Source organism: Andrena cerasifolii, chromosome 5 (genome assembly GCF_050908995.1).
Source record: "Andrena cerasifolii isolate SP2316 chromosome 5, iyAndCera1_principal, whole genome shotgun sequence".
NCBI lineage: Eukaryota > Metazoa > Arthropoda > Insecta > Hymenoptera > Andrenidae > Andrena > Andrena cerasifolii.
Window position 1 is genome coordinate 4036130 of NC_135122.1, and position 25518 is coordinate 4061647.

The 25518-nt window shown below is 38.3% G+C and overlaps 1 protein-coding gene across 2 annotated transcripts in view; it reads right to left on the bottom strand.

Annotated features, from left to right (window-relative positions):
* Mmp2 (Matrix metalloproteinase 2) overlaps positions 1-25518 on the bottom strand; it is a 219298-nt gene that overhangs the window by 188100 nt on the left and 5680 nt on the right. For both annotated transcript variants that reach the window (XM_076813041.1, XM_076813040.1), the window contains exons 2-3: positions 24086-24415; positions 18488-19278 (exon numbers count right to left, since the gene is read on the bottom strand). In XM_076813041.1, the coding sequence (XP_076669156.1) occupies positions 18488-18580 (93 nt within the window). In that variant the 5' untranslated portion in view covers positions 18581-19278; positions 24086-24415. The remainder of the gene's footprint in view (positions 1-18487; positions 19279-24085; positions 24416-25518) is intronic.

The window sequence follows — 25518 nt, forward strand, 5'->3', positions numbered from 1 at the left end:
CTACATTTTCCTGAAGCGAACATCTATATTATTGTATATCGTTTGTTTACAATAAGGCTTACATACTTCAGTCACTGTTTCAAAAATGTCCGCGAGTTGCAGTCGACAAAAAAAACAGCTCTAATATTTAATTATTAAGGTTCCTTTTATATGTTGCTATTTACATGCAGTTTTATGTGTAATAATTAGTTAGAAGATAGGGGTATGCTTTTTTTAAAAGCGTGGCTTTCAAACTCCTCTAACATTAATAATATGTAACAAGTATACAAAGCCATTTAAAAAAAAAAATGGAACAACAATCGATTAACACACACACAGAGAAACATCAATTTCTCGGATCTGCATCTGGTTACGGGTCGCCCTGTACACGAAAGTCAGTAGCTACGTAAAGCGTTCTTTTCTTGATACCCGAAGCCTATCGTTTCCACGATGTATTTGTTCATGGAACCGGAAACGGAGGTGATTGCGGCATGGAGTAATTACGGTGAAGTAGCAATCGAGTTGTTTATAATGAAACAAAGTTTACTCGCAATTACAGTCGACCCTGGGGAGCCTGATATAATTTCCTCTTGCAAATGCAATTTATACAGTCTGTACCACACTTTCGCGCGTACACCAACACTTCCACTACCAGGTCGCGGAAAGGGATCAATCTACATTATGGGGGAAGTTTCAGAAAGCGTATTCTTTCGATTTTTCACTTTGCGACGTATTAGCAATATTGTTTCGCAAATCTAAATTGGCGTTCGCATTGGTTAGGCTGGGGCATGTATTATTTATGGGAAAAGGTAATGCACAACTAATAATTCCATCTCTAATGAACGGAATGCGCATCTAATGATCGGCTCGAGCTCGAGTGTGCGCTCGCGCCCGGAATTGGGGGTCCTGCACCCCTGGTGTACACCAAACCGAGCCTGTAACGAGGAAATACCGTATACAGTCCTTGCCGGCAGTTCTACTGTTAAATACCGATTTCATTTTCGAAACTAATTTTCTTAAAACCAAACCCCTGTTAGGAAAAAGTTACCCTCATTTTCGACTTATCCTTGAGCAGGGCTGTATTTTCACCGCAAATTTAACATATTCACTGTTACGTTCTGCAATTATCATCGAAGCGCATGCGCGCTCGACCGATGTTCAAAATTAAAACTTCGTTCTGCGCTTTCGAATTATTTTACCACGAACAATCACCCCCTCCCCGTCTAGTTTGCGCCACGATTACCGGGGGCCACCCTATATTACGCTGCGAGTCTACGTTCCTCGCCCGGATTCCAGCAAACTTCACGGGATTCCTGCCGCGTTTCTCTCCTTTCGATAACCGGTGAATCGTGCGTGAGATCGAGATACGGTCGTGCGTGACTCGATGACGAACAGGGGAGTCGAAGAATAGCCTTGAATCTCTATACATTCGATCCGTGCGAAACGGCTGGCTTGGCGTAATTAGTAACACATGTGGTGGACGTCAAACGAACCCCACCCATCGATAGACTGTGCCAACGGGAGGAAACTCTCCCTAAGTATATACGCTGGAACGAAACGTGAAATACATGTGACATGCTGTTGATTGAATCGATAGACAGAATTTGTAGTTAAAAATTGTCACGACTATCGTGGGAACGGTATCCCGAAGTGGAATCGGCATTGTCACATATACAAGGTGTCTGAAGGCTTTCCGCATGAGATTTGACTGTACCTATGCTGTAAGGCGAAAAATAATATGACAAAAGTGTGGGGTAGATGTCGCAATTACTACCAGTGTCCCTATTACTGCCACTTTATTTTATCTTCGATATTTTTGCGAATTTCGGTACCAAATTTTCAGGAAACATTCATGACATATCAAACACTGAACATAAGATTTTTTTATCTTTTTCGTATATTTCGGTATATGCCCCCTCCCCTTAAATGTTTAAAAAATAGTCCTCGAAAATAGAAATTCCTTGTTTGTTGTTCGCCTTCGTAAATAAAAAGTGTTCTAGAAGCATTTAAACTTTCAAAATTAGAGGAATTTTTTTTTATAGTTTTTCGGACTTTTTTCGAAAACCGTTTGTCGCACGAGAAAAAGTAATAGAATAGTGTTGTTTTTTTTCTGTTGACTTAAAATTACGCACCATACAGATCTATTAATTTGCCAAAAAGTTCTATCGTTTGATGATGCGTTTATGTTTATATTAATTATAGATAGGTACACCGGTGATTACTTTACAATACTTTGTATGACCGTGCTCCAGTTTCCTGGTAATTTCACAATGCTTCCTTGCATACAAGTTCTTCGATTTCTTAGTGAAATATTCTTGGAATGCTCTCGGAGCACCGTCCTCATTAATGAAATCCCATTTCATCTAGACAGTTCTGTAAGGGCTCGAATGAGTAACTAAATAGCAATCTGATTCTGAGGTCCCTTGCTCGGATGAATATGGTGTGTGATCCAGAAGTTCCCACTCTGTTTCAATTAATTTCTATTTGAAGGAATACTATTAATGACCGAAGCGAAAAAAGTAAAATAGTCCTCGCATTTTTTCCTTTTCTTTATTTTCCAGTTTCTACAACGAACACTTCACTTGTTATCTCACGAAAGTCATACTTCGAAGTCATGCGGTCAGACAAAACTCATCAAGCTAATATAAGACAATTTGCCTGATCCGCATTTACACTTTTTGCTTTTGTTTTCGGTGCTCGAAAGTAATTTGCGCGCGCAAATTGTCCACATCTTCTGTCTTTCCAGGCTAGCCTTAATGACTACAACTTATCCTCTTTTTCCACAACGCTAGACGGTCATTGACGTCATTAATTGCGACGGCCATCATTGACCATGACCACGCACAAAGAAACTGCGAGATTCACGTACATATTAACGTTTTGCACTTGTCCGTTTGTTGTCCATCAGTTGTCGCCAAACATGGATTTTATAATAAAGACGTCATCGTTCCTTCAGCAGGTGTATATAGTAGGTGTAAATAAAATAAAGTAAAAACATAATCACCATAAAATTTTCCGCGCCGCACGTTTTGCCAAACTCTTTCGCTTTTGTATTGAAAACAAAACGTGACTTACCACTTCTGTTAGTGGTTTCCGAAAGAAAATTTTCTGCTGCATCGCGTGGAGTAGTCAGATTTTCTCCTAGACCCTTAGTTTTGGAAATAAATTCAAAGATATCTGAAAAATGGGTGCATTTAGGGCGTTCCTTTCTCTTTGATCGTTGTTTAAACATATTTAAATGCTTATAATTCAATAATAACTTATATCGTTGTGTTCGCGAGGGTTCATAGAATAATTTGACACAAACAACCAACCGAGTAACTATTACCGTTTCGACAGAAAAAATATTCAAACTTGAAAGTTTGCAGTTTCTTGAAAATCGAATTTCTCAAAAACTGAGGGTGATGGCGACAAACGGTTTGCGGATTCGTTTTCAGCTGACGAAAACCTATAAGAAACGGCTATTGAATGTTACAGAACAGAAAAAAAATTCAATTTTATTGGACAGTGTATTTTCTAAGTGTCTGAGTGTTGCAGTATTCACATACTATTCTTCTATCAAGTATTTGCACGGGTTAAGTCTAGAAAGTGGGTCAGACTCTATTCCAAGCGGAGATAAAGATAACGTATAGAAAGAAATGTTGCACGGGTCAAAGAGCTCTATCTTCCTGCAACCACCATTTTTTTCAAAAGCTAATTTTTCCATATACGAAATACATAAACCGATTCATCTCATCGTTATCTGCATAAATCTTCGATAAACAAACACTTTATGACATGGTCTGAATATTAAATGATCAAACATTTATCTAAAAACTTTCTTGTGACTCCAATAGCTTTCAAAACAGCATCCAATGCTTGAAACTTTGGAGGGTAAATTCAACCCCTAGATTTGACCCACCGCAGCTAATAAAAACCCAAAACTCTTGGCGAGGGTGGTTTTTCTACTAAGTAGTCGACACACACGTACAAGTTTCGCAAAAACGACTGATGCGCATTAACAATACGTGTTGCACGCGCGTTGTACCAACGCGTTAGCCACGCGGGTGTACCAACTATCAGCCCAGTACTACCAAGGGCACAAGTGCGTGTGTCACGTCGCCGACACACAGCCAGAGCATTCTGTTATACGCGCCGGCGCTTCCTGCAGTTAACGACCTCGATTGCATATAAATGCTTGCTTAATGATTTCGAAGTAAGGCCGAAGACCCCGCCTAATAAAATCCTCCCTCTCTCTCCCTCCCTCCCTCTCGCAGTGTCGTTAGCCACTGCAGTCTATGAAGACTATTTTACACGAGTCACTATCAGACGTTAGTCACAGTGCTCACAGTGCTGCAATAACGACGTGCAACAAACGTGAATGAATGTCAGGGCTGGGGACAATTTTGAAATAGTTTCAGACAAAATACTAAAAACTGAAATATTTACATAAGCAAATACTGTTTGCAAATAATATTTCATTTAGTGCTTAAAGCGACTAGATACTGTTTGAAAATACTGTTTCAGTAAATACTTAAATCATGAGCATATACTATTTACTATTTATAGTCGAATTCGAATATTGAAAATAGGGGTCGAAAATAGGAGCTACAAATTTCTAAACCAAACAGATCACGCTGCAAGTAATTCTGAACGCAAGCATGTATGTTTACACACAGTTTTGTGTTGTCAGTCAGTCATTTTGTGAAATACTATTTTCTTATATTTCAATGAAATACTCATTTCAAAATAGTATTAGCATGAATTAATATTAAAATATATATATTATAATATTAATATATATATTAAAATATATATATTTTAATAATAATTCATGCATTTTTAAAATATATATATTTTAATATTAATTCATGCATTTTTAAAAAATATATATTTTAATATTAATTTATACATTTTTAAAATATATATATTTTAATATTAATTCATGCAAATACTATTGTGAAATGAGTATTTCATTGAAATATAAGAAAATAGTATTTCAAATATATATCAGTCATTATTTGAAATACTATTTCTTTCTGTAACTACTGTTTCAAAAAAAAGTTTATTTGTCAAATCCTTTTATCACTCGAAGAAATAAAGATATTTAAAAAATCTATTTTCCCCAGTTCTGATAAATGGCAGTTTTGAATGAAAGTATGAACGCATACAATGTGTTCGTTTTTATTAAGTGAAATAATTTTTATTAGGTACTCTTATATCTGCACTGTAAGCACCCAAAAGGTCATTTTTATCAGTTTATTAGTTCAACAGTTACAATTTTTGGAAAAATAGTAAACACTATATTTCAAAGAGCTGTAACATCCACAATTTTTGACATTTCGAAAAATTGAGCGAGGCGAAGATTTCAATACCTCCGGTAAATCTCATTTTCAGTTGTTGCCAAAATATTTTTCTTAACAAAGGCTTTGATTTTCTTATAGTCTAAGGTCCACTTAAGACACCTGTTGAAGTCTCGTGTCTTTTTTCCTTCCGATTTTATGTTATCACCCTCCAAAGTTAAGCGTTCCATTTTACCCTACTCTCCCCTACATGTTAAGTAAACTCTTTCTCTAACGTGATAAATGTTATCAGCAAAATGCTTGAAAGTTTCCCAGCAGACGTTTTTAATGACCAGTAATCATAGATTCTTCGACATTAGTTTTTTACATTTAATGTTAGTTCTGCGAGTTATAAGAAAGTGTTTCTCATAAGAGGAAGAATGTTCCGTAAATGCTGCTGATATATTAAAACAGTCGACTAGCGAAGATTCGAATAATGGAGTTTCAATATTAGTTGATTGCAGAAGACTTGTAATTGGAAAAGATTATCACTGGAAATGAAGGTATAATCCGATATATGTGCTTGGTTTACCCTTCCCTGTGTTTTAACCATGATTAATTCTCGAATAGTCCATAAATGGAATATAAATGAAAAGGTCACAGTTTCCCGAGGAGAGATAACGCCACTTCCCTTATCAAACAAAGGATATACCTTTTAGGATATTATATCGCTACACACTGCACCTTAGGGAGATTCTTAACGTGATTAATGCGAATAGCTTTCGAGGGATAATTATTATTAACCTATCCCATAACGCGCCATTCACGATACAATATTCATAGACATACTAACATTATAAGGTACAATTAAGTCCAACTTTACCTTCGAATATTTATATTTTCATCTATTTCGAAAACATTTTTTCTTTATGAGAAACTTGCCTGGACTAAATGTGTGTAGGAATGTAATACAGAAATACGTATACCCCTATGTGTAGAATATAGATATACCAATAGTGAATAGAAGAACGAAATAAAAAATGAGAAATTATTTTTTATACAGAGTGTGTAGTAAATCGTGGTATCTACAAACAGAATGATAAAAATATAAACAAAACAAAAAAAAATTAATCCGTTGCTCACTTAGTTTTCGAGAAAAAGTGGTTTTGAATATGACTGTCTACTTTCGATAAGAAAATTCCATATTAATTAGTAGTAAGCGCAAGCGTACAGCGAAAGAGTGAGGGCAGAGGAAAGAGCGTAAACGTAAACACTTCGCGCGACTCACTTCCCCTCCCCCACTGGCAAAGGATTCATACCACGGGTATTCTGCCGGACGTATGACGGGCAAGTCGTTCGTGGCGCTCTACTTCCACGTTTCTAACCGATCAGCTGACCGATCATGAAACGAGGAATGGCTGGGACAATTATTCGCGATATGAGCACAAATACTATAAATAAAGGACAATTATTACAAAATCTTAGCCAATATCAGTGTGGTTTCAAAGAATTAAAAAATTTAACGAAATGATGTGCTCTTAAATATCAAGTTATTTCAAAGGTCTTTGTATATTTCGCTGAATCACTTTGTGACGCACTGCAATCGTGTTTATTCTTATTCGTGCCAGTTCAACGTACGTTTTCATATTCGTGCGCCCGTACGGTGTAGAGATCAGCGCCGTCCAAGCCAGAGTACACTATACGCCTGTACGCGTACCCTGTGGGTTCTCCCACTCCCGTCCGCGTTGCCAGGGATACCGCGCGACGCTAAAGAGGCGACCATGACAATATTGGCTGCGTTCAGCAGACTCAACCGTTGGGAAGTCAACAGTGATCAGCCCTGTTCTGCTGAAAGTGCTGAACGACATTTGTTTTGGTAATAGTGGGGAGCATTAGGTCCCAACTGGTTGAGGAAAAGTAGCGTACAGTAGAGCGTCAATTCCGATCCGAACCAGTGTTCCATCATCGCTATCTCCAGCACTTCTTGGAACCAGTGCAGTGGTATAATAATAATGTACTATGTACTGTACACATATATTTTGTGTAATATACATTAGATTTAAAATTACAGCAGTAGCGCTGTTGCATTTAATAAGTAGTTTTAGGTGTAATTCCTATAGTTATAAACTGGGTAAATACAGGCATGCAGAGCATTGCAGCGGAGCAGTGAAGCAATGGGGTTTTGCCCAGAGTTCGGAAAATTTTTACTGCTCCACTGCTCCAAATTTGTTTTTTATTATTTGAATTTTCTTTCATTTTATAAGAGCAGATGAATTAAATGTTCTTAATCAATACCAATTCTCAATTTTTCATTAAGAAGGCATAGTACTTTCTTTACCAGCGAATTAAGCATTCTTTATGATTTTTTTTTCTATATGAAAATAAAAAGCTAGAAAGATGGGGTTTGTTGCAAATTGAAGATCACTGTTTCACAGTATTAAATGAATTTTTATTTAAAAAAAGTAGTTGGAGCGTAGCAATTAAGAAATTGGTCTGCTCCAATTCCCTGCATGCATGTTCGATCATTCGAACAATTCGATTTTCCACCCCACTTCGGTTCCAAGTAGTTTGGATAATTGACGCTCTACAGTAGTTTATTTCCGCTACAAAACCGCTCACTAAACGTGATGAGAAGTTGGCAAGTGAGCGGTAGCGTGCAGAGTAAAATCTCTCAACGGTTGCTCAACGGTTGAGTCTGCTGAACGCAGCCACTGTGTGGGGAAGGAACGGTTGGAAGGGGAAGCAAGTGCGCAAGGGGCACCTACACTGGACCTGTGATGCCAGATCGGGGAAGGGGTTCCCTCGCGAATTCCCCCCACCTCGCGCATACTACGCCGGAGCAGCGTCTCCGTGAGCTCGGCGCTTCGGAGTCCAACTCACGGATACGCAGCTGCGGCGTAGTGTGCGCGAGGTGGGGGAAATTCTCGAGGGAACCCGTCCACGATCTGGCAACACAGCACTGGACAGCGCTTTGTTGATTGTAGATATTCAGTCACTGAACCGTACCTAAGTACGACGAGTAGTCGATAAAACTGTCGATAATCCCGAATAATGAACGTGAAAAAGATGCACATAAAAAAGTACCTATATACCTTGCAAGCTGTATATGAAAGACATAAACGTTACTCTTACTATATATACTGACATTATTATTAAAATGTACCGAACGAATATAATGACCGTAAGAAACTGTTAGTATCACGTTTCAAATTGGCGTGATGGAAATTACTGTAGACGATTAGCAACGCTTTGAGCATCCATCAAATTTTTCGAAGCTACGGCTAAAGAAAACCAAGTAATCAAAGCATTTTCTTAAAAACTAAGTTCATGAGAGGTGACTAATGATGTGTAACCATCGCCACTGATTTGTCTTAGTGGTAGAACATTGATTACCTTCTGAATGCAACTTGATAGTGTGTGTTCGTGTGTCTGTAAGAAGTGGATGTTGCACAGTAATGGTTCTCGGAAGAGATAAACAACAAACATCTGAGAACATTCTTGTACTTATTGTAAAATAAAAGTGGCATACAAACAAGATCGTGTTATGTATATGTATTCTGGGGTAGGAGGGGAAGCATCCATCAGGGATGACTTCTATCTAAACAGATTATCACAGAATATTGTTACTTAAGGGTGGAGGCCTACCTAGAGTAGTCAAAACAACATGCTTCTTTGGGAATTGTTTCTAGAAAAACCGATAAACTTTTATTATTAAACATTAGTCTATTGGAAAGAGTACATCTTACGGATATTTCAGTATTTTTTCTGGTAAAAAGTATTGAAAGGTTTGTGCGTTATAGGCGATGCCAGAGACGTCCTTGTTTAGGCGCTTTGCTGTGACAACCGTAGCTCATTGTCAGTGCAGGATCGTCCGAAAACTCGAATTTTTTTAGAAAATATATGAAATTATCTACACTGCGTTCCATATAAAAGTGTACCAACGCCGCCACCGATTTGCGTCCGGTCTGCGCAGCTCCCACGGATCTGACACACGCGATTGGTCGTAGCACTGGCAACAGTGTATCCCTGCGCGAAACGAGTATGCTCTAATGTGGAACGCAGTGTAGCCACTATCGGGCCCGATTTTGGAAAAATTATTTTCAGACAAAATGACGGCTGTGCAAAGTTGAAGCATCGATATTTGTCAAAGAAGCGCTCGTTTTTCGAGTGTAAAAAAATAGGCAAAAAAAGGGGAAGCTCCTGATAGCGCTTAGATTTTTAACCCCAAAATAAGCCTGCAAAGCCTCGAGTAAATCGGTTCATTAATTCCTGTGTGAGTTATGTGTGTCACCGACTTTGAAAACATGATTTTGAGGAAAACTTGTTTAAAGTTTTGGGTCTGAGGGCTACACCGAGGAACACCTACCTACTTGCACGCGTATAACTTTGTCAATTTTGGTCGGATTAACTTGACACTTTCAGGGAATATTTTCAAGATGATGTATTTCAAGAAAAATATGACAATCGATTTTTCGGAAATTTCTAGGTGGGCCTCCCCCCTTAAAGTGTGCCGCGAGTAGTATTGCTCTGTAAATCAAACGCGTCAAGCTGGGAATCAGATGGGTTCTCCGGAGTTCCCAGTGCGCTCCTATCGCACGATGGTGGTCACCGTGGTGTAATAGTGGGTAAAAAACCCACACCACATGTCACCCTCCCGGGGGTGGTGATGCGAGAGTCTCCTTTCGAGATCTCACAACGATAAAAAAAAGTAAAGCACCAGAAAAGGCTTCATCTTACAACGTGATAACGCTAATTATCACAGGACGTTCTATTGCTTTCCCCATAACCTTCAGACATCATCTTCTCCGATTACACTCTGTAAAAGGGTCTGAGTAATTGTGTAGAAGAAGTTAAGAATACTGAAGATGAGTCCATCGAATAGAATTCACCTTTTTCCTCCCCTCCCACACCTCGTACGCAAAAAGATAACTCGGGCAAACTTTTCGGGGGACATGAAAAATCACAAAGTAGCGCGAATCATTGGCTCCGGAAAAAGCTTAAAAATGTACGGCGACCGTGTAAAGTTTGCTAAGCTAATAAGAAAAGAAACGGAACAGGATTTATGTTTCCTCACTGTCAAATACGACTACATCTTGAACTGTGCTTCGAAAAATATCATACATGCCAGAAATAGTAGATACTGTTATTCTTGATTTGTAGTTCTTATGTGTACAGTAAATACTGAGAGCCGTTCACGCACTCTCTGTCAGATATTCATCCCTCGTAAGTGGGCAATGCAACCGCTGCGCTGGCACTGATGCTTTGAACAGCTGAAATCTTGCCAGCGTGGAAAATATTAAATACATTCCTTTGAGTGTTTCTTTTCGTGGTAAAGTTCAAAGTAACATGAGCCTTTGCAAATGATCTGGTAACTAGGGATTAGCAATATTAGCTTCCCACTTGGATTGGAAATGAATTGATGCCCATGCATTTCTACCATCAGTTACACATAAAATAATAATAATTATCTAAAAATGCACAGTATACTTTTTTGACAAAAATAGGGGTAACTCTAACGCGACGTTGTTTCAAACTATTACCCACGCATCGTAACGCATGTAGCATAAGTTTATTGTTGTTAAAAAACTGCGATCTATGCTTGGGGGACTCACTGTCACTTTCTCAAGAGGCAACTACAGGCTTCCAGACGTAGTGACCTTCAACTGCTTGAATGTTACTTGGGCCGTTTGTAGAAACCATTGCGAGAACGATTTCCGGGGGAAAGGAGAGAATCGTTTCACGTGAAAGAGGGTTGTGACGACGCAGGCGCCACGTCTCAGGGAACGTTGTCGATATACACGCGACTCTCGCACGCGGAATCGACCGTGGTTCTTAGTCATCGCGCCACACATGTGCAAATCGGTTCTGTTCGTGACGCGCGCTTGAAATAATGTTGCGTGCACGCGCGAGCGAGAGAAGCGTAAACTGGAACATGCAGCACCCATTAAATCGGCGCGCGCGGCAGGCTGGTTTAAATTGGGCACACATTATCGATATAATTAATATCACCTACTAATATTATGATTCATTCTCGAATATGGGTTGGTAATTTTTTGCAAAATAAATAACAAATTTTTTGTTATTTTGAGAGTTGGTAGCTTTCTGCACAACTAGGCCCAATTATCCTAAGAATTTTTTCCAACATCCTTCGTGTTCTTGGAGGATTCATTCAGTGAGCTTACCTCTACGGACTAACCCCACATTGAAAATTTTTTTTTTCCTATTTTATATGATTAGTAGAGCCTATTGGAATACATTATTACTACTAACTCAATTTCCAAAAAATGTGGGTTAGTCCGTTGTTGCTCTCACTGCCTCATATGTTTGATAGTTAAGGGACATTTGCACGTGTGTAGTGAGGTGGAGGACTTTTCCTTTAAGAGGACTCATGCGTCATTCTCGTGTGTCCTACCAGTATCCTGTTTAGAATGATTTCATTTCTCCTATCACTTTAAAATAATAACATAAACTACAATTCGTCTAATTTAAAAAAAAAAAGTAAAACATCAAAAACCTCATTGAACTAAAAGCTAAGAACAAAATTATAGTCAAAATAAATTTAAACCAATACAAAAAATCTCACTCTCTTCAATAGAATTTAAAATTACACCCATCATAAAAAAACCAATATAACCAAATAATAGGAATATAAATTCAATCTTAAATTATATCCAATAAAAAATCAATCCAACAAAAATCTACAATGAATCATTGTATATAAAACCAAACAAAAAAAAAAATTTCTCAAAAAATACTTATGAGAAATTTTCCCCACAAAGCTTTTGAATAAATCGTCCGAAATATTGTTCACATTTCTTGGTTTCTCAAAGCTCCACTTGTAGTTCCATTTCTGTTGGATGCGAATTGTTATCGTCTATTTGAAATCATGGTACGGTATATTGGTATGGTTCCAGACGGTGGAGTGTCTAGGGCTACTTTAGCTGCCTGATCAGCAGTTTCATTGTCCGATATTCCTTGGCGAGATGGTATCCATGCTATAGTAATTTGCATCACATTATTGTACAATAGAATCAACGAAGAAGACACAATACCGTAAAGCTATGTTCTCCGCAGGCTCTCATACGTTACAAGGATTTACGAGAGCCTACTTGGAATTGAGGAGCTGCTTATGGATATGCGAAGATGCAGCAAGTGCAAGTAATATGGCAACCTGAAAGCTGTACTTCAGTGCGCGCGTATTCGTCTAAATTCAATCAAATTTCTCGAAAACGAAGCGCGATATTAAGAGATTTTATTCTATACTTTCAAATTAGTTTTTCATGTAGAATCACCCCATACAGTTTCTGACACCTGTTGCTGAAAACTCTATACAGAGTACGGCATCTGAAGCAGGCCACGCGAATAACTTGCCTGCTTTAGGCGATAGAATAAAATGCATCAGAGTAATCTTGCTTTTTTAGTAGGTAGAGGTGTAGAGGAGATGCGAAACGCATCTTTAGGGATTGCCCAAATGCCCCCCAACTAGGGAATTGGATCTCGGGATCGTAATCCCGGGATCCCGGCTGCTTTTTGGATTCCATTTTTATATTTTTCAGTTGTTCATAAAGTAGTTTAGGTTTCCAAAAATTCTCGAAATTCTCGGGATAAGTTATAACTTGATATGTCAAATCCCGGGAGTTTTAGAATCCAAAAAACAGTCGGGATCCCGGGATTGAATTCCCTACCCCCGACACATTGATCGTAGCAACCTAGCTAGGACTGAGCAACCCCTTAGGCCGGTATTCATAGTCGCTACTTATTCTTAAGCAAATGCTTAAGCATTCGACATCCTTTACTAGCTACTAGGTTAGTAGAGGATGCCGCATGCTTAAACATTTGCTTAAGAATAAGTAGCGACTATGAATACCGGCCTTAGTGAACGAATGTTAAAGAAATATATACTGTGGGGTTATTTTTATTAATAATGAAGGTTCCTATGTATAGAATTAGTTTTTTTTGGAGGATGGTATGACTGGGGGAAGCGCGTCGGTTTATACACTTGATATTATAAGTGTTCATATTATTTTTAAATCTCAAATGTTATAACAAGTCCTTCCGTCAAACGTTTAATACTCATATATTTAGTGACAAGACGATTAATTTAACTTTACTAGATCATTTCCGGACAAGATTTTTTCTATCTATTTATTTATTTATTTATTTTTAAGAAAATGAACTACTGATTAGTATAGAAAATTATTGATATTGTAAAACAGTTATTTAGGTATATATTGTGACTGAATCTCAGAATTCTCAGATCTATGTCGTGTTTGTTTTCATTTTGATCAAGAAAATCTCGCAAATAGGTTCGAAATCTTCTAATTAAGTTGAAACAAAAAATGTAGTATTAATTTTTTCGTGGGCAAAGGGTTGTCAGACATTTCAAGGTAACCTCTATTTTTTTAAATAGCATACTCAAGTTTTTTATCCCTAGTAGAATAGCGGGTGTTCAGAGGATTCCAACGAGCTATAGTACAAAGTCATTCAACATTAAATAATAGATTATTAAGGACGGCTGATGCGTCAGAGGATTTGCTCGAAGTCCGGAAACTTCTTATTTCTTCCGGAGTGATTATAGCATAAGCTGCAATGATCGAATTATTTCCTTTCGGTAAACGTCTTGTGGAGGATGGGATGGTAATAAAACTTTCTGACGGTGAAAATCTCGCGTTTGAATCATCGAACGACAGTGCGTCATTTTCCTGTTCCGACGAATGGTAAAGGGACAATGTCACGTAGCCAATGATGCACAAAGAAATGCAAAACGTGACTGAAAAAGGTGAAATCCGATATGGCTTTGTTCAGAAATCGCTGCACGGTTAGTAGGAACACTCATTTTATCCAAGAGGCTAAAGAATGATATGAAAGAACGAAATGTAACGAGCTTTTGTTTAAGAATGGCTAATTTCACTGTCTAACAACCATTTTGGTCTGTAACATTTAATAGCCGTTCCTTATAAATTTTTTTTGCGCTGAAAACAAATCCGCAAACCGTTCGTCGCCACGACCCTCAGTTTTTGAGAAATTCGATTTTGAAGAAAACTGCAAATATTCAACTTTCAACATCGTTTGTGTCGAAACGTAATAGTTATTCGATTGCTTGGTGCGTCAAATTATTCTATAAACCCTCCCAATTACAAAGATATAAGTTATTGGTGCATTATGAATATTTAAATGTTTAAGGGTTGATGCCTAGTCAGGTGGTCGAAAAGAGGCGAATATTTGTGATTTTTTTTGAAGAAGCAGAAGCGTATAATTTTACAAAACTTTTCGCGTTTAAAAGAGCGACATTTAAAGAACATTTGGTAATTTTTTCGTAGAAAAATATTTACGTTTATAATAAAATAAAAACCGACATCCAAGAAGCATTTTTAAAAATTTGCTTTCGCGGTGAGCACTGTCATTCGGAACCAGATTATCTAAAATCAAAAAACAAAAAAGATTTCGTTAGCATATTAATGTATCCTCGGGTTGACGGAGAGAATTTTCCGAAATATTAAGTTAAAACAAAATGGCGACTATTTAAAGTTGAAATCTTGATTTTTTCGCGGGATTTTTGCACGGAAAAATTAATACTGCAGCACCTCTTAGACAGAAAATAAGAAAACTGTGTTTAAAATTTTATTAGGAAAATAACAGCAATACAGTTCATTCAGAGTTTCAACGAATAGAAGGTTAAAAATAATCGAGCGACAGCTGTGATCGGGCGTAATTGAACGTGACGCAGGGGTTGCTAAAAATCACACACATGTAAGAAAAACGGTCCCTGTTACCATTCAACATGTAATTTTAACTTGGAGACTAGTTTGTTCCCCTCGCACTGGATGCAAAAATAAATCGTATCAGGCAAAAGATTAAGCCTTGACTGCATTATGCTGCACTACAATGCTACAGTAGAATTTCGATTAAACGAATTAATTGATAGACATTTTATATGGAGAATCAAAGAAACACGTTTCAATAGTTTATATTACGTTAATGAACGTTGTACTATATTATCTAGTATTTGAACAAAGGATTTTTTTATCCCATGCTTAGTTTTCTTTTAATTGACGAAAATCAGGCACGATTTATGATAAAAATTTAAACTTTTACTTTAAACATCAGCCATTTTTCCCCAAATCAATATTTCGAAAAATCCTTCGTTCAAATACTAGATAATATAATATAATAAGTAAATTCTTTCGAATTTTTTATTTCAGATGATCGACTTTCGAGCAGCAGTGGTCACCGCAGAAGCCTTTTTTGAGAGAACCTTCGAGTGACGGACCATAACTTAGTTATTGATAAATATTTTTAAATAAAAAAATTACGATGCACGGTACTAGATGTAATCCTTAAAAGGAAAAAAGATTTTTAGAGAAATGTGTTATAGCTTTTGAGTAAAAAATTTCCAAAGACCACCCTTTTTCGGCCTCCTGACTGAGCACGACCCCTTAAAAGGACGTACACGATGAAACGAGCCCCCTTGGTGTTAAATCAAATTAAACTAATTGTATATACTAAATCATGTCACACCGTAGGTACTACGGGTCCAACTTGCGCAGTTTGGCTTACTTTAGACAACTATGAATCTAGCTCGTTATTTCGGGCGAAAGAGTTAATCATCCAATCCTTTTGGACTACCAGGTCACATATTCACTTTAAAGCGAGTATTTTCGTTAGGCCACTCTTTTCCGCATTTTACAGCGATGAAACTGTCACTGAAAATTTTATAATGTGCTACCATTTAACCGACCCTCCGAATGCCTTAACCCTCAAAGCGGCTGATCCGACTTTAGCTACAAAGTTTAAAAATCGCAGAATAAGGTCGAGAATCGCTGATTTCGGGAATTTTCGCGATTCTCAACCTTATTCTGCGATCTTTAAACATTTTTAACTCGGAGCAACGTTAACTGATTATAAGCTTCATGAGATCAGATTATTAAATCGATCGAACTTGATTTTGGCAGTGTAATTGTTCACAAACAACGCTATTTGAATATCGAATGGTCGGTGAAACGGTGTGCGGATAACCAAGGTTCCATTGTGTTATAATCTTCCTTCTAATTAGGAAAAATTGCCACCAACAAAATAGAGTCTCGAAGGTAACCAAAATTAATTTCCACCAGAAATGTCTTTCTCAGCGGTGTACTAAATCAAAAGAGGACTTCAGAATCATGGTGGAGTTTGCTGGGTGTCCCACATAAACCGTAAGAGGCGGGCTATTATTCGTGAAATAATTAATTAGCGCCTTCAGTGACCCGGCTTTAAATTATGGCGTGCCCGTGCCGATCGAGCTACTATCTCCATCCACATGATCGTTCCGCTTAATCAGGATTAGTTAGTATATTACAGGGCGTTATGAAGTACCGCGACCTAAATATTCTTGCTGTACGAATTTAATTTGCAAATTGCTTTTAATACTTGGGGCGCAACATCAATGTATATAATTTTATCGATAATGAAGTGTATCTCTCGTTTACTCAGTGCGAACAACTAAAATGAAGCTTTTTGAGCGTGAGGCTGCAAAATGCATTTGTAGTTACGTCAATGACAACGTTTCGGTCGAATCCTGAAGGCCTTTTTTGAAGAATAAACAATCTATACATTTGCATACCTAGGACATACATGCAGGGTGTCTGTCTTAACTGGCCACGATGAAATCTCAAATGGAACTGAATGTACGAAAAATCTTCTTACAATAGTTATTATTATTCGTATTTATTACTTGAAACATAGAGAAAAACAGTAGATTAAGACTATCGAAGTAAAGGGCGAAGCTGCAGTAGAATACTGTTAGAAGCCTAACCGTAACTAAATAACTAACATTAAACTAAAACTAGAGAAGAAAAATAGGAGCAGAGGGAATCTAAACATTATTCTGACGCATAGTGCAAAAGTATATATCGTCGAGCTTTACATTAAAAACCAGGAAACGAATTTAGCCCTCCAATATCAGGTGGAAGGGAATTATAATAATGAGCTGAAATATAGGCGAAGGTGGATTCGAATTTAGTTATTTGGTATGATGGAGGATATAATGTAATAGTTATTTGTAGGTGGAGCAGTGTTGACGATTTCAAGGCGAAACTAATTTTTTTAAATGGAACGCTATATTTTTTTATTCATCATCCCCTATAGCACACTTCGTTGCAGGAACGTTGCATAACCGTTGCTGTACATGGCAATGTTGCCGTTTGGTTGCAGGTTGCATTGCAATATTACTGCAACATTGTGGAAACATTGCCGTGGAATATTGCAATGGCTACGTTTGTGCAACGTTTCGGGAATATTGCGCACACATTGCCATGCAATATTGCAATATGGCTACGTTTGTGTTTTTCTCACGAAAAATTCCTGTAAGATCTCCGAAACGTTGCGTGACCTTTGCTATAAAATGTCCGAAACGTTGCGTGACTATTGCTATAAAATCTCAGAAACGTTGCGTGACAATTGCTGTAAAATGTGAGAAACGTTACGTGACAATTGCTGTAAAATTCCGAAACAATGTTCCAGAAATAACTCCTGCAATGTTACACAAGACGGACATAACAATTTCCTTGAAACGTTTCGGGAACATTTCGAGCAACGTCACTGAGACGTTCCTGCAACGAAGTGTGCTGTAGGGGATATGATAGTGTTTGTTGAGACGAGTTCGATGGCGAGAGGAAGGTTCTAACGTTTTTATTTTTTTTAAATACTGATTTTTAAATAATAGTAGTTCGGGACGCGACCGCCAGGCGGCGGCGACCGGGCGAGCGCTTCTCGCTTGCGAAATAGCACCGCGGCGGGAATAAGTGGCCGAGGGCTCTCGAGTTTACAGATTACAGATTACAGCGAAGCCGAGATGGCGGATGCTAGTGTACCTATATTCTTCCTAATATAATTCCAGGGTATTGGACACAAAATCTCCGAAATGTTAAGCGAAAAGGGTAAATGTCATCCTTCGCAATAGCCCCATACACACCGTTCGTAATTACCAAAAATGGACGGAAGTAAAGAAATTTCAAATAAACAAATATGGACATTTATATATACAAAGTGACCCCGTGATTTTATTTAGAATTAAGTAACGGAAATACGAAAAAATTAAGCTTTGTTGGTTAGTATAGGTTTAATGCATTAAGGGTGAATGTCGCAATTTCTGCTCATTTAAGAGGTTACTCGTCATAAAGAAGGTGTACAAAATTTAAGTGATTAATTATCCCAACGATGATTAGCCACCCTCGAGGGCCAAGAAAAACTCCCAGAATTCATTGACTCACCACTTTGTCGTCCACGTAGATGACAGAGGACCGCGGCGCTCCTCCAGCCAACGCACAGATCACCACCATCAGCACCATACGAAGTAGCACCATCTTGCAACCGCGATTATCTTCGTCCCAACGGAACTAAAACTCACCGATCTTTTCACTTGCACCAGGTGTGAACAGCACCACCGTACACGAGCAACAGCCCCACGAACGAACGATCCACGAGGGAGCGCGATTCAATGATGCACCCAGCAGCTGATCGAATCACCGGAGCCCACTGTACATGGAACCTCACGCACGTGTTAACAGTCGCAGAATCGTCGAAAGGAACGTGGACGCGTTTGACAGAAGAACACTTTCCCTTTCTGTCGTTCACGAGACCCGCGGCACGAGGTGTCACTTCACGAGGAACGGCTAACTTGACCGCGGAAGTGACTCTATCCAGCACAGAGGGGGGGAACAAGAAGACGCGACGATCTAAACGGCAGCACCAATGGCAGTGATAGAATCGAAGATACGAACGTGCACGAGACGGCCTTTCTAGGAGGCAGACGGCTTGGTCAGTGCCACCCGATGCACACTTTTTTTCCCTTCCCACTTGGATGATCTCCCTTCTCCCTGCTAGTTGGTGTAACGCGTCCCACTACTCTTCTTTCGCTCTCGTTTCCTTCGCGCGAACCTGCCAACTTCCGTCAATTCGGCGCTCCTTCGTCGCCGGCGCCGATGACGATGACGACGGTTTCCCAGTTCGTGCTTTCCTCCGTGTTCGGACTTCCCGGCGGCTGCCACGTCCATCCGCCGACCTGAGGCAATTTTCACTGCTTACAGTGGGCAAACTTACAGCTAATCACAGGGCTAACAGGGGATTTTTTTCTAGTAGATACCAGTTTTTCTCTCACAATTAGCGGCTAGGTTTGAGGGGGTGAAACAACCCCCAATATGGAAAAGTGTAATTCTATGGAACTGTGGAGATGAAGCAGAAATCGGACATGAAGTAGAAATAATTAAGTGGAATATAGATTATACAGTGAACCATCTATGTGTTATTAACTTGTTAATTAAAGCAGACGTGTGGACTCGGTATTTGAAAATACCACCGTGTTGCATGAAACGATTGCTGTTGGCTCATGAAGATTTAATAAACACACGCGTTCAAAGAGTGAATATGTAGGTGTATGTAGCATTTGCTGTGTATAAAACAAGTTAGTTTGTCTTAATGAATTTTAAGGTGAAGATTGACCCACTTACAGATGATTAATTCAGAAAGTGACTTTTGTCTGGGCTGAAATCAATTCATTTTTGGGGCACTGTTTTTTGAGGGGGTGTTACGTGGATTACAATATATTTCAATATCATCAAAATCCCTGACATCAAGGTATAAAAGTGACCGAGTTGACATGCAATATCCCGCACCTAAACAGTCGGGTCAGGTCTGGGTTAGGCACCGTTCTTTGTTTAAGGGGGTGTTACGTGGATTAAAATATATTTCAATATCATCAAAATCCTTGACATCAAGGTATAAAAGTGATCGAGTTGACATGCAATGACCAGCACCTAAACAGTCGGGTCAGGTCTGGGTTAGGCACCGTTCTTTGTTTAAGGGGGTGTTACGTGAAGTAAAATATATTTCAATATCATCAAAATCCCCGACATCAAGATATAAAAGTGATCGAGTTGACATGCAATGGCCCGCACCTAAACAGTCGGGTTAGATCTGGGTTAGGCACAGTTCTTTGTTTCAGGGGGTGTTACGTGGATTAAAATATATTTCAATATCATCAAAATCCCTGACATCAAGGTATAAAAGTGATCGAGTTGACATGGAAGGGTGCGCACCTAAACAGTCGGGTTAGGTCTGGGTTAGGCACAGTTCTTTGTTTAAGGGGGTGTTACGTGGATTACAATATATTTCAATATCATCAAAATCCCTGACATCAAGGTATAAAAGTGACCGAGTTGACATGCAATGGCCCGCACCTAAACAGCCGGGTTAGGTCTGGGTTAGGCACAGTTCTTTGTTTAAGGGGGTGTTACGTGAATCACAATATATTTCAATATCATCAAAATCCCCGACATCAAGGTATAAAAGTGATCGAGTTGACATGGAAGGGTGCGCACCTAAACAGTCAGGGCTCTCGAACAATACTTTCGACGCTTTCCATAAATTATTCGCATGAAATGTGGCTGAAACCGTGCACAGCCAAACACCACTGAATACCCACAGTTGCTGTACAGCGTACACATGCTGGGGTATAACGTAGGGGAAACTCGGAGTAAACCGGGTACCCGGGTGAAACCGGGACGCGCTATTATTTTTTAAACTGCCTTAAATATTCCCGCGTCGTTGCAGCGACATATTGTCGCGATGTGCATTATTTCATCAACAAAAGGTGATCGTGTTACAAACGTGCTTACTAAGGTTACATCGTCTTACTAACATCTACGCTCGCTTAAAGAGTGAAGGGATTTTAGAGAAGTGTGAACTGGCAGACTGGAATGTACCGCTTTCGGGTTGCGAACTATATTTGTGGTTATAATGGTAAAGTACGTCGAAATTGCATTTAAGGAATTTGCAGACAGTAGGTACTACTTGCCGCTTTGATTTCTTAAGAATTGGCATCTGTTGGAAGTAACAAATCTAGAAACAGTTTCTAATATCCTGTTACGCTTTAATAATAAAGTAAGAACAAACGGAACAAAACCAAAGGAGGCCTAGGTGCCAACAATAACTCTGCTATTATGAAAAACGAAGAAATTTTGTTGATATTTTAGCTAATATCGCATTATCCGTTGAATGTGCTCATTAAAGATACCTGCTAGATTGTGTATCATTTTCTTCAATAGCTTGTTTATACTGAATAGGTACTTGATTACGAATTTATCCCCTTAAGGTTAATGCAATATGTATTTCCTTCGCAGTTGAACACTCACTGCCTTGCAGTGCGCAGTAACTGTGTTAGTAAAAATTGGAAGTAATATTCGTCTGCAAAGTGGAATATTGTACTTCAGGATATAATAAAATCGAGCAATTTTCGTGTAGATAATACTAAGGGGAAAAAATGAAAAAATGTACCTAAATGTGAGAAGTCAAGAATCCGAAAATACTCACACATTAAAGTTAACACTATTCCTATTGATTTGCATATTACTACCTGCGGGAATTTTAAAATATTAAAACTTCTTCTGCTCAGAAGAAATCTGAGGAACTTTGCAAAATTTCAAGCTGATGACCGAGGCTTCCAAGATCGTAAAGATTTCTAAGAAGCACTCATTTGGTTAATAGACTTAGTCATTCAAAGCATCTAGAATTTCCCGTGCTGTTGCGGTTCAAAGATGATTTATCACGGAAGAAGCATGTGGTAGGAAACCAGAATATATTTTACTACATGTATGACACACACATGCCTTGAGTAATTACGCAAACCTTAGAGCAGTGGTGGCCAAACCTTGTCGTGGTAGAAGCCATGTATCGCCTATCAGAAATACTCGAGAAATATTTCAAGGTCATCGAAATCGATGTGGAAACACCTGCTCAGCAGAATTACCTATAATTTCATGCTTAAAGGGTGAAATAACATTTCCTACAGAAGATAATTTCGTATCGTGCAGTTCAGCCAATGGCTCGGATAAAACGGAAATCAGAGATCGTAGTTCAAAGACTCAGCAACCTCGGTTATCCTGGAAATGCTGCGAAGCGTTTGTAATCAGCGGGCTGGTAAAGTGGAACGCCCTCGACCAATGATCTGAAGTACAATATGCAACGAGAGAAGCGGGAGCATCTAAGCCTAAGACAGGCAACCCGTGACGAATGAAATGCAGGCGAAGCTGGCTGAGAAAGTATTGCGGCGAATCGTTAAAGAAAAACGGAAGCTAGTACTAGAACAGACCGGATGCCGGAAGGCGATCAAACTCGGCCAAAGGAATAAGAATCGTTATCTCAATGAACGTGCCAACGCTGGTTGACCCCGTTCTGCCCGCCGATAACTCGGGATTCTTTCCTCTCTCACATGGCACGCCACTGTCTCTGGAATATACGTATTACAGAATGTGATTCTGTGTAATTTACACTGCTTAAACACCCAATGCGATAAACTGAATATTGAAGAATTATCATAAAGAAAATTGCACGCATTGAAACTTTTGCGCCACCCTGAGACGCTCGGAACAGCACCGAATTAGATGATAATTATTTCTTTGCTTCTTATGTTTAGGGCGTGTATTGTTAGTGAATATGTTGCACAGAAATATTAAAAAATGGCCGAGTTATGTATGTGTTGTTCCGAGAGGCTCCTCGGAATCACTTTTTTTCTAATGGCTAGCAGCATAACTTGAACAATTTTTATTCGATTCACTTGAAATTTTAATAGTATCTTCTATAATAGTTATTATTTTTATATATATATATATATATATATATATATATATATATATATATATATATAAATATATATAGAAATTAAAGATCACAATTATTGCATATTATATTCAATGAAAACAACAATTGCTCTAAAATGAAGGATACTTTTCATACTTTGCCTGCAATTCTAATACCAAAAACGAAAACCAACAAATAGTGAATAATGCTCGTTATAATTAACAGAATTAAATAATCGTAACTGATCCCTGTTAGGTGCATTAACCGCTACAACATTTAACACCTGTTATAAGGGAGGTATAGTGAAGCATAAGGTATTTAATATTTTACGTAGCATTAATTTAATTTAATTTTTCGCATTGCATAAAATCGTCGCGTAAAAGTTGTATGATTTTGATATTAATATTATATGATAAAACTACTTTCTTAAGTAGTTTCTCGCTAATGTAATATCATCACAATTCTATTCTATTCTTGAGCACAATCAGTTCCTTGTTTTCCCATTAGGTACCTAACTAACATTTCCAATGTGTTTAGCAAATTATTCTAAATTATAGACATCATAGGTATTCACATTTCCGAAATATAGATTCGAGTTTGCAGGGTTAATAGAATTCATTAAAAGAAATCTGCAATTTCCGCTAAAACCCCGTAGACAATCTAGTAGTTGTTTCTGATACATTCAGTCTTTAGAGAATGTCATCGTCCTTTCGTAGCAAGGAAGATTAACCACGTAGCTTGGAATTTTAATTGCGACCTCGCGAGCCATAAGCGTTCATTTAAACCTGCAGTAGCTACGTATGAACGATATTTTTCGGTGGCAATTTGAAATAATACAGCAAAACGAAATCTAATTTTACAATTACATTACACAAAAACCATAGATACCTACACCTTACTATTTTGCAATTTTGGTGAGCACGATAGTTTTCGAAACGTTCAGAACTATCAAAGACAACAAAACATTTGTCAAACATTCCTTCGACTTTCCACAAAATTATCCTCGCCCTTTAAATGTTTAAAAAAACCACAACTACACCGAATGTTATTACACTTTCTATTTTTAAAAAGTAAAGAATCCTTGGTACAAGATCCCCTATTCCTTGCTATTAACACAGGGTGGTTAAATTATAAATTATAAGAAAAGGGTGTAAACGCAAATAGTGTTCCAGGTATGGTTGCAAGTTAAGTGGATATCGGTTAACCCGAGCACACAGGTGTCGCCAGCAACTTACTTTTCAAATCGGCGATCGGTAGGACACAGTCAGGGAAAAAGCCCCTCGCCTTCCCGACTCGGAGTGAGGTGCCTGCCGTACGAATCCACGGTGCGTCATGGTGGCCGTTCCTGTAATTCCCAGATGATGCAAGGACACTCGTGGAATCTCGGACACGCTCGGGCTTCCGGTCCCTTCGACGATCACATTAGTGCTTGCACCTTGTCTCCCTTTGTTCGCCCCCTCTCTTCTGTACTGGCCCAACGAACCTTGAGCGACCCTCGAAACACGCACGCCTTTTGTCGGTTTGCTCCGGTTTCGACGGCTCCGTGGAAGCTTTTCGTGAGGTCTCTGAAAAAAGAAAAGGCACCGGTGCACAAACCGGAGACTTCGCATCATCAATGCATCGGGGCATTGACATGTTGCTTGACGCGGGTAAACACAGCAGATAAAAATGGAGGCCGCGCGGTCAGAACACTGGCAAAGTGCGTTCGGTGTACAAGATTAAGCGAAGGCTTTTGTTGGATCTAAATCTGTTTTTTTTTATTTTATTTTACCCACTAATTCTATTATGTGGCGCAAATGTCTATTGTTCAGGTTAAAATCAGATAAATTTTGAACATAAGATAGCAAACTGTAATAAATTAAGTTGTCATTAAGGTATTTGTTGAAAATTATCTCTGGGAAATCTTGTGTCTCCTGGGTATTTGAAAATCGACTTTTTAAAGCACATTCCTTGTTAAATATTTATTTTTTGTGTTCGAATGTTTATACTTTATTCGTCCAATCCTGTTGGTACGGATAATTCTAAAGAAAAATCAAGATCTCTCAGAGTTGAGAATTTTGGAGGCCGTCTTATTATTTTTCAGATTAAATTACTAGAATTTTTATTAGTTTATTACACAGATAGCGATATAGTATGTTCGACACTTTCTTTCTCACAGTTTAATCTATAAGAGAAGAGTTTGAGAAATGTTAATCCCACATAAAGTTATCCACTTTTAAAATGGGAATCGACTTTTCCACCACTCTGTACTCCAAATAGGACTGTTCGAGTACCTATTCCAAATTCGAATCCAGAACTCGTTTTATTAAACTGAGTCGAGTATTCAACTATCGATATCAACTTAATTTTTTTAATTTTTCTTGTTTTATTCTTACTGAAAAATTACCATATGATTAAATTCGCTATTGTTTTTTTTCGTTTGACCTTGCAGAAATTATTGCTATCGATTACAAAGCACCATACGTTCTAATTACTTCACAATAAAATAAAATAAAGTTTTTCCGAAAAGTGGGCAATGTCACCCCGACGCGGGCAAAGTCACCCCAGTTTACGGTACTTGTTTCTATTCATATTAACATTTCTATTCGAATGTATTCAAAATTCAAATATTACGAATTGTACAAATTATCAAATCAAATTACAATTCACCAATAAAACCCGAATTTTC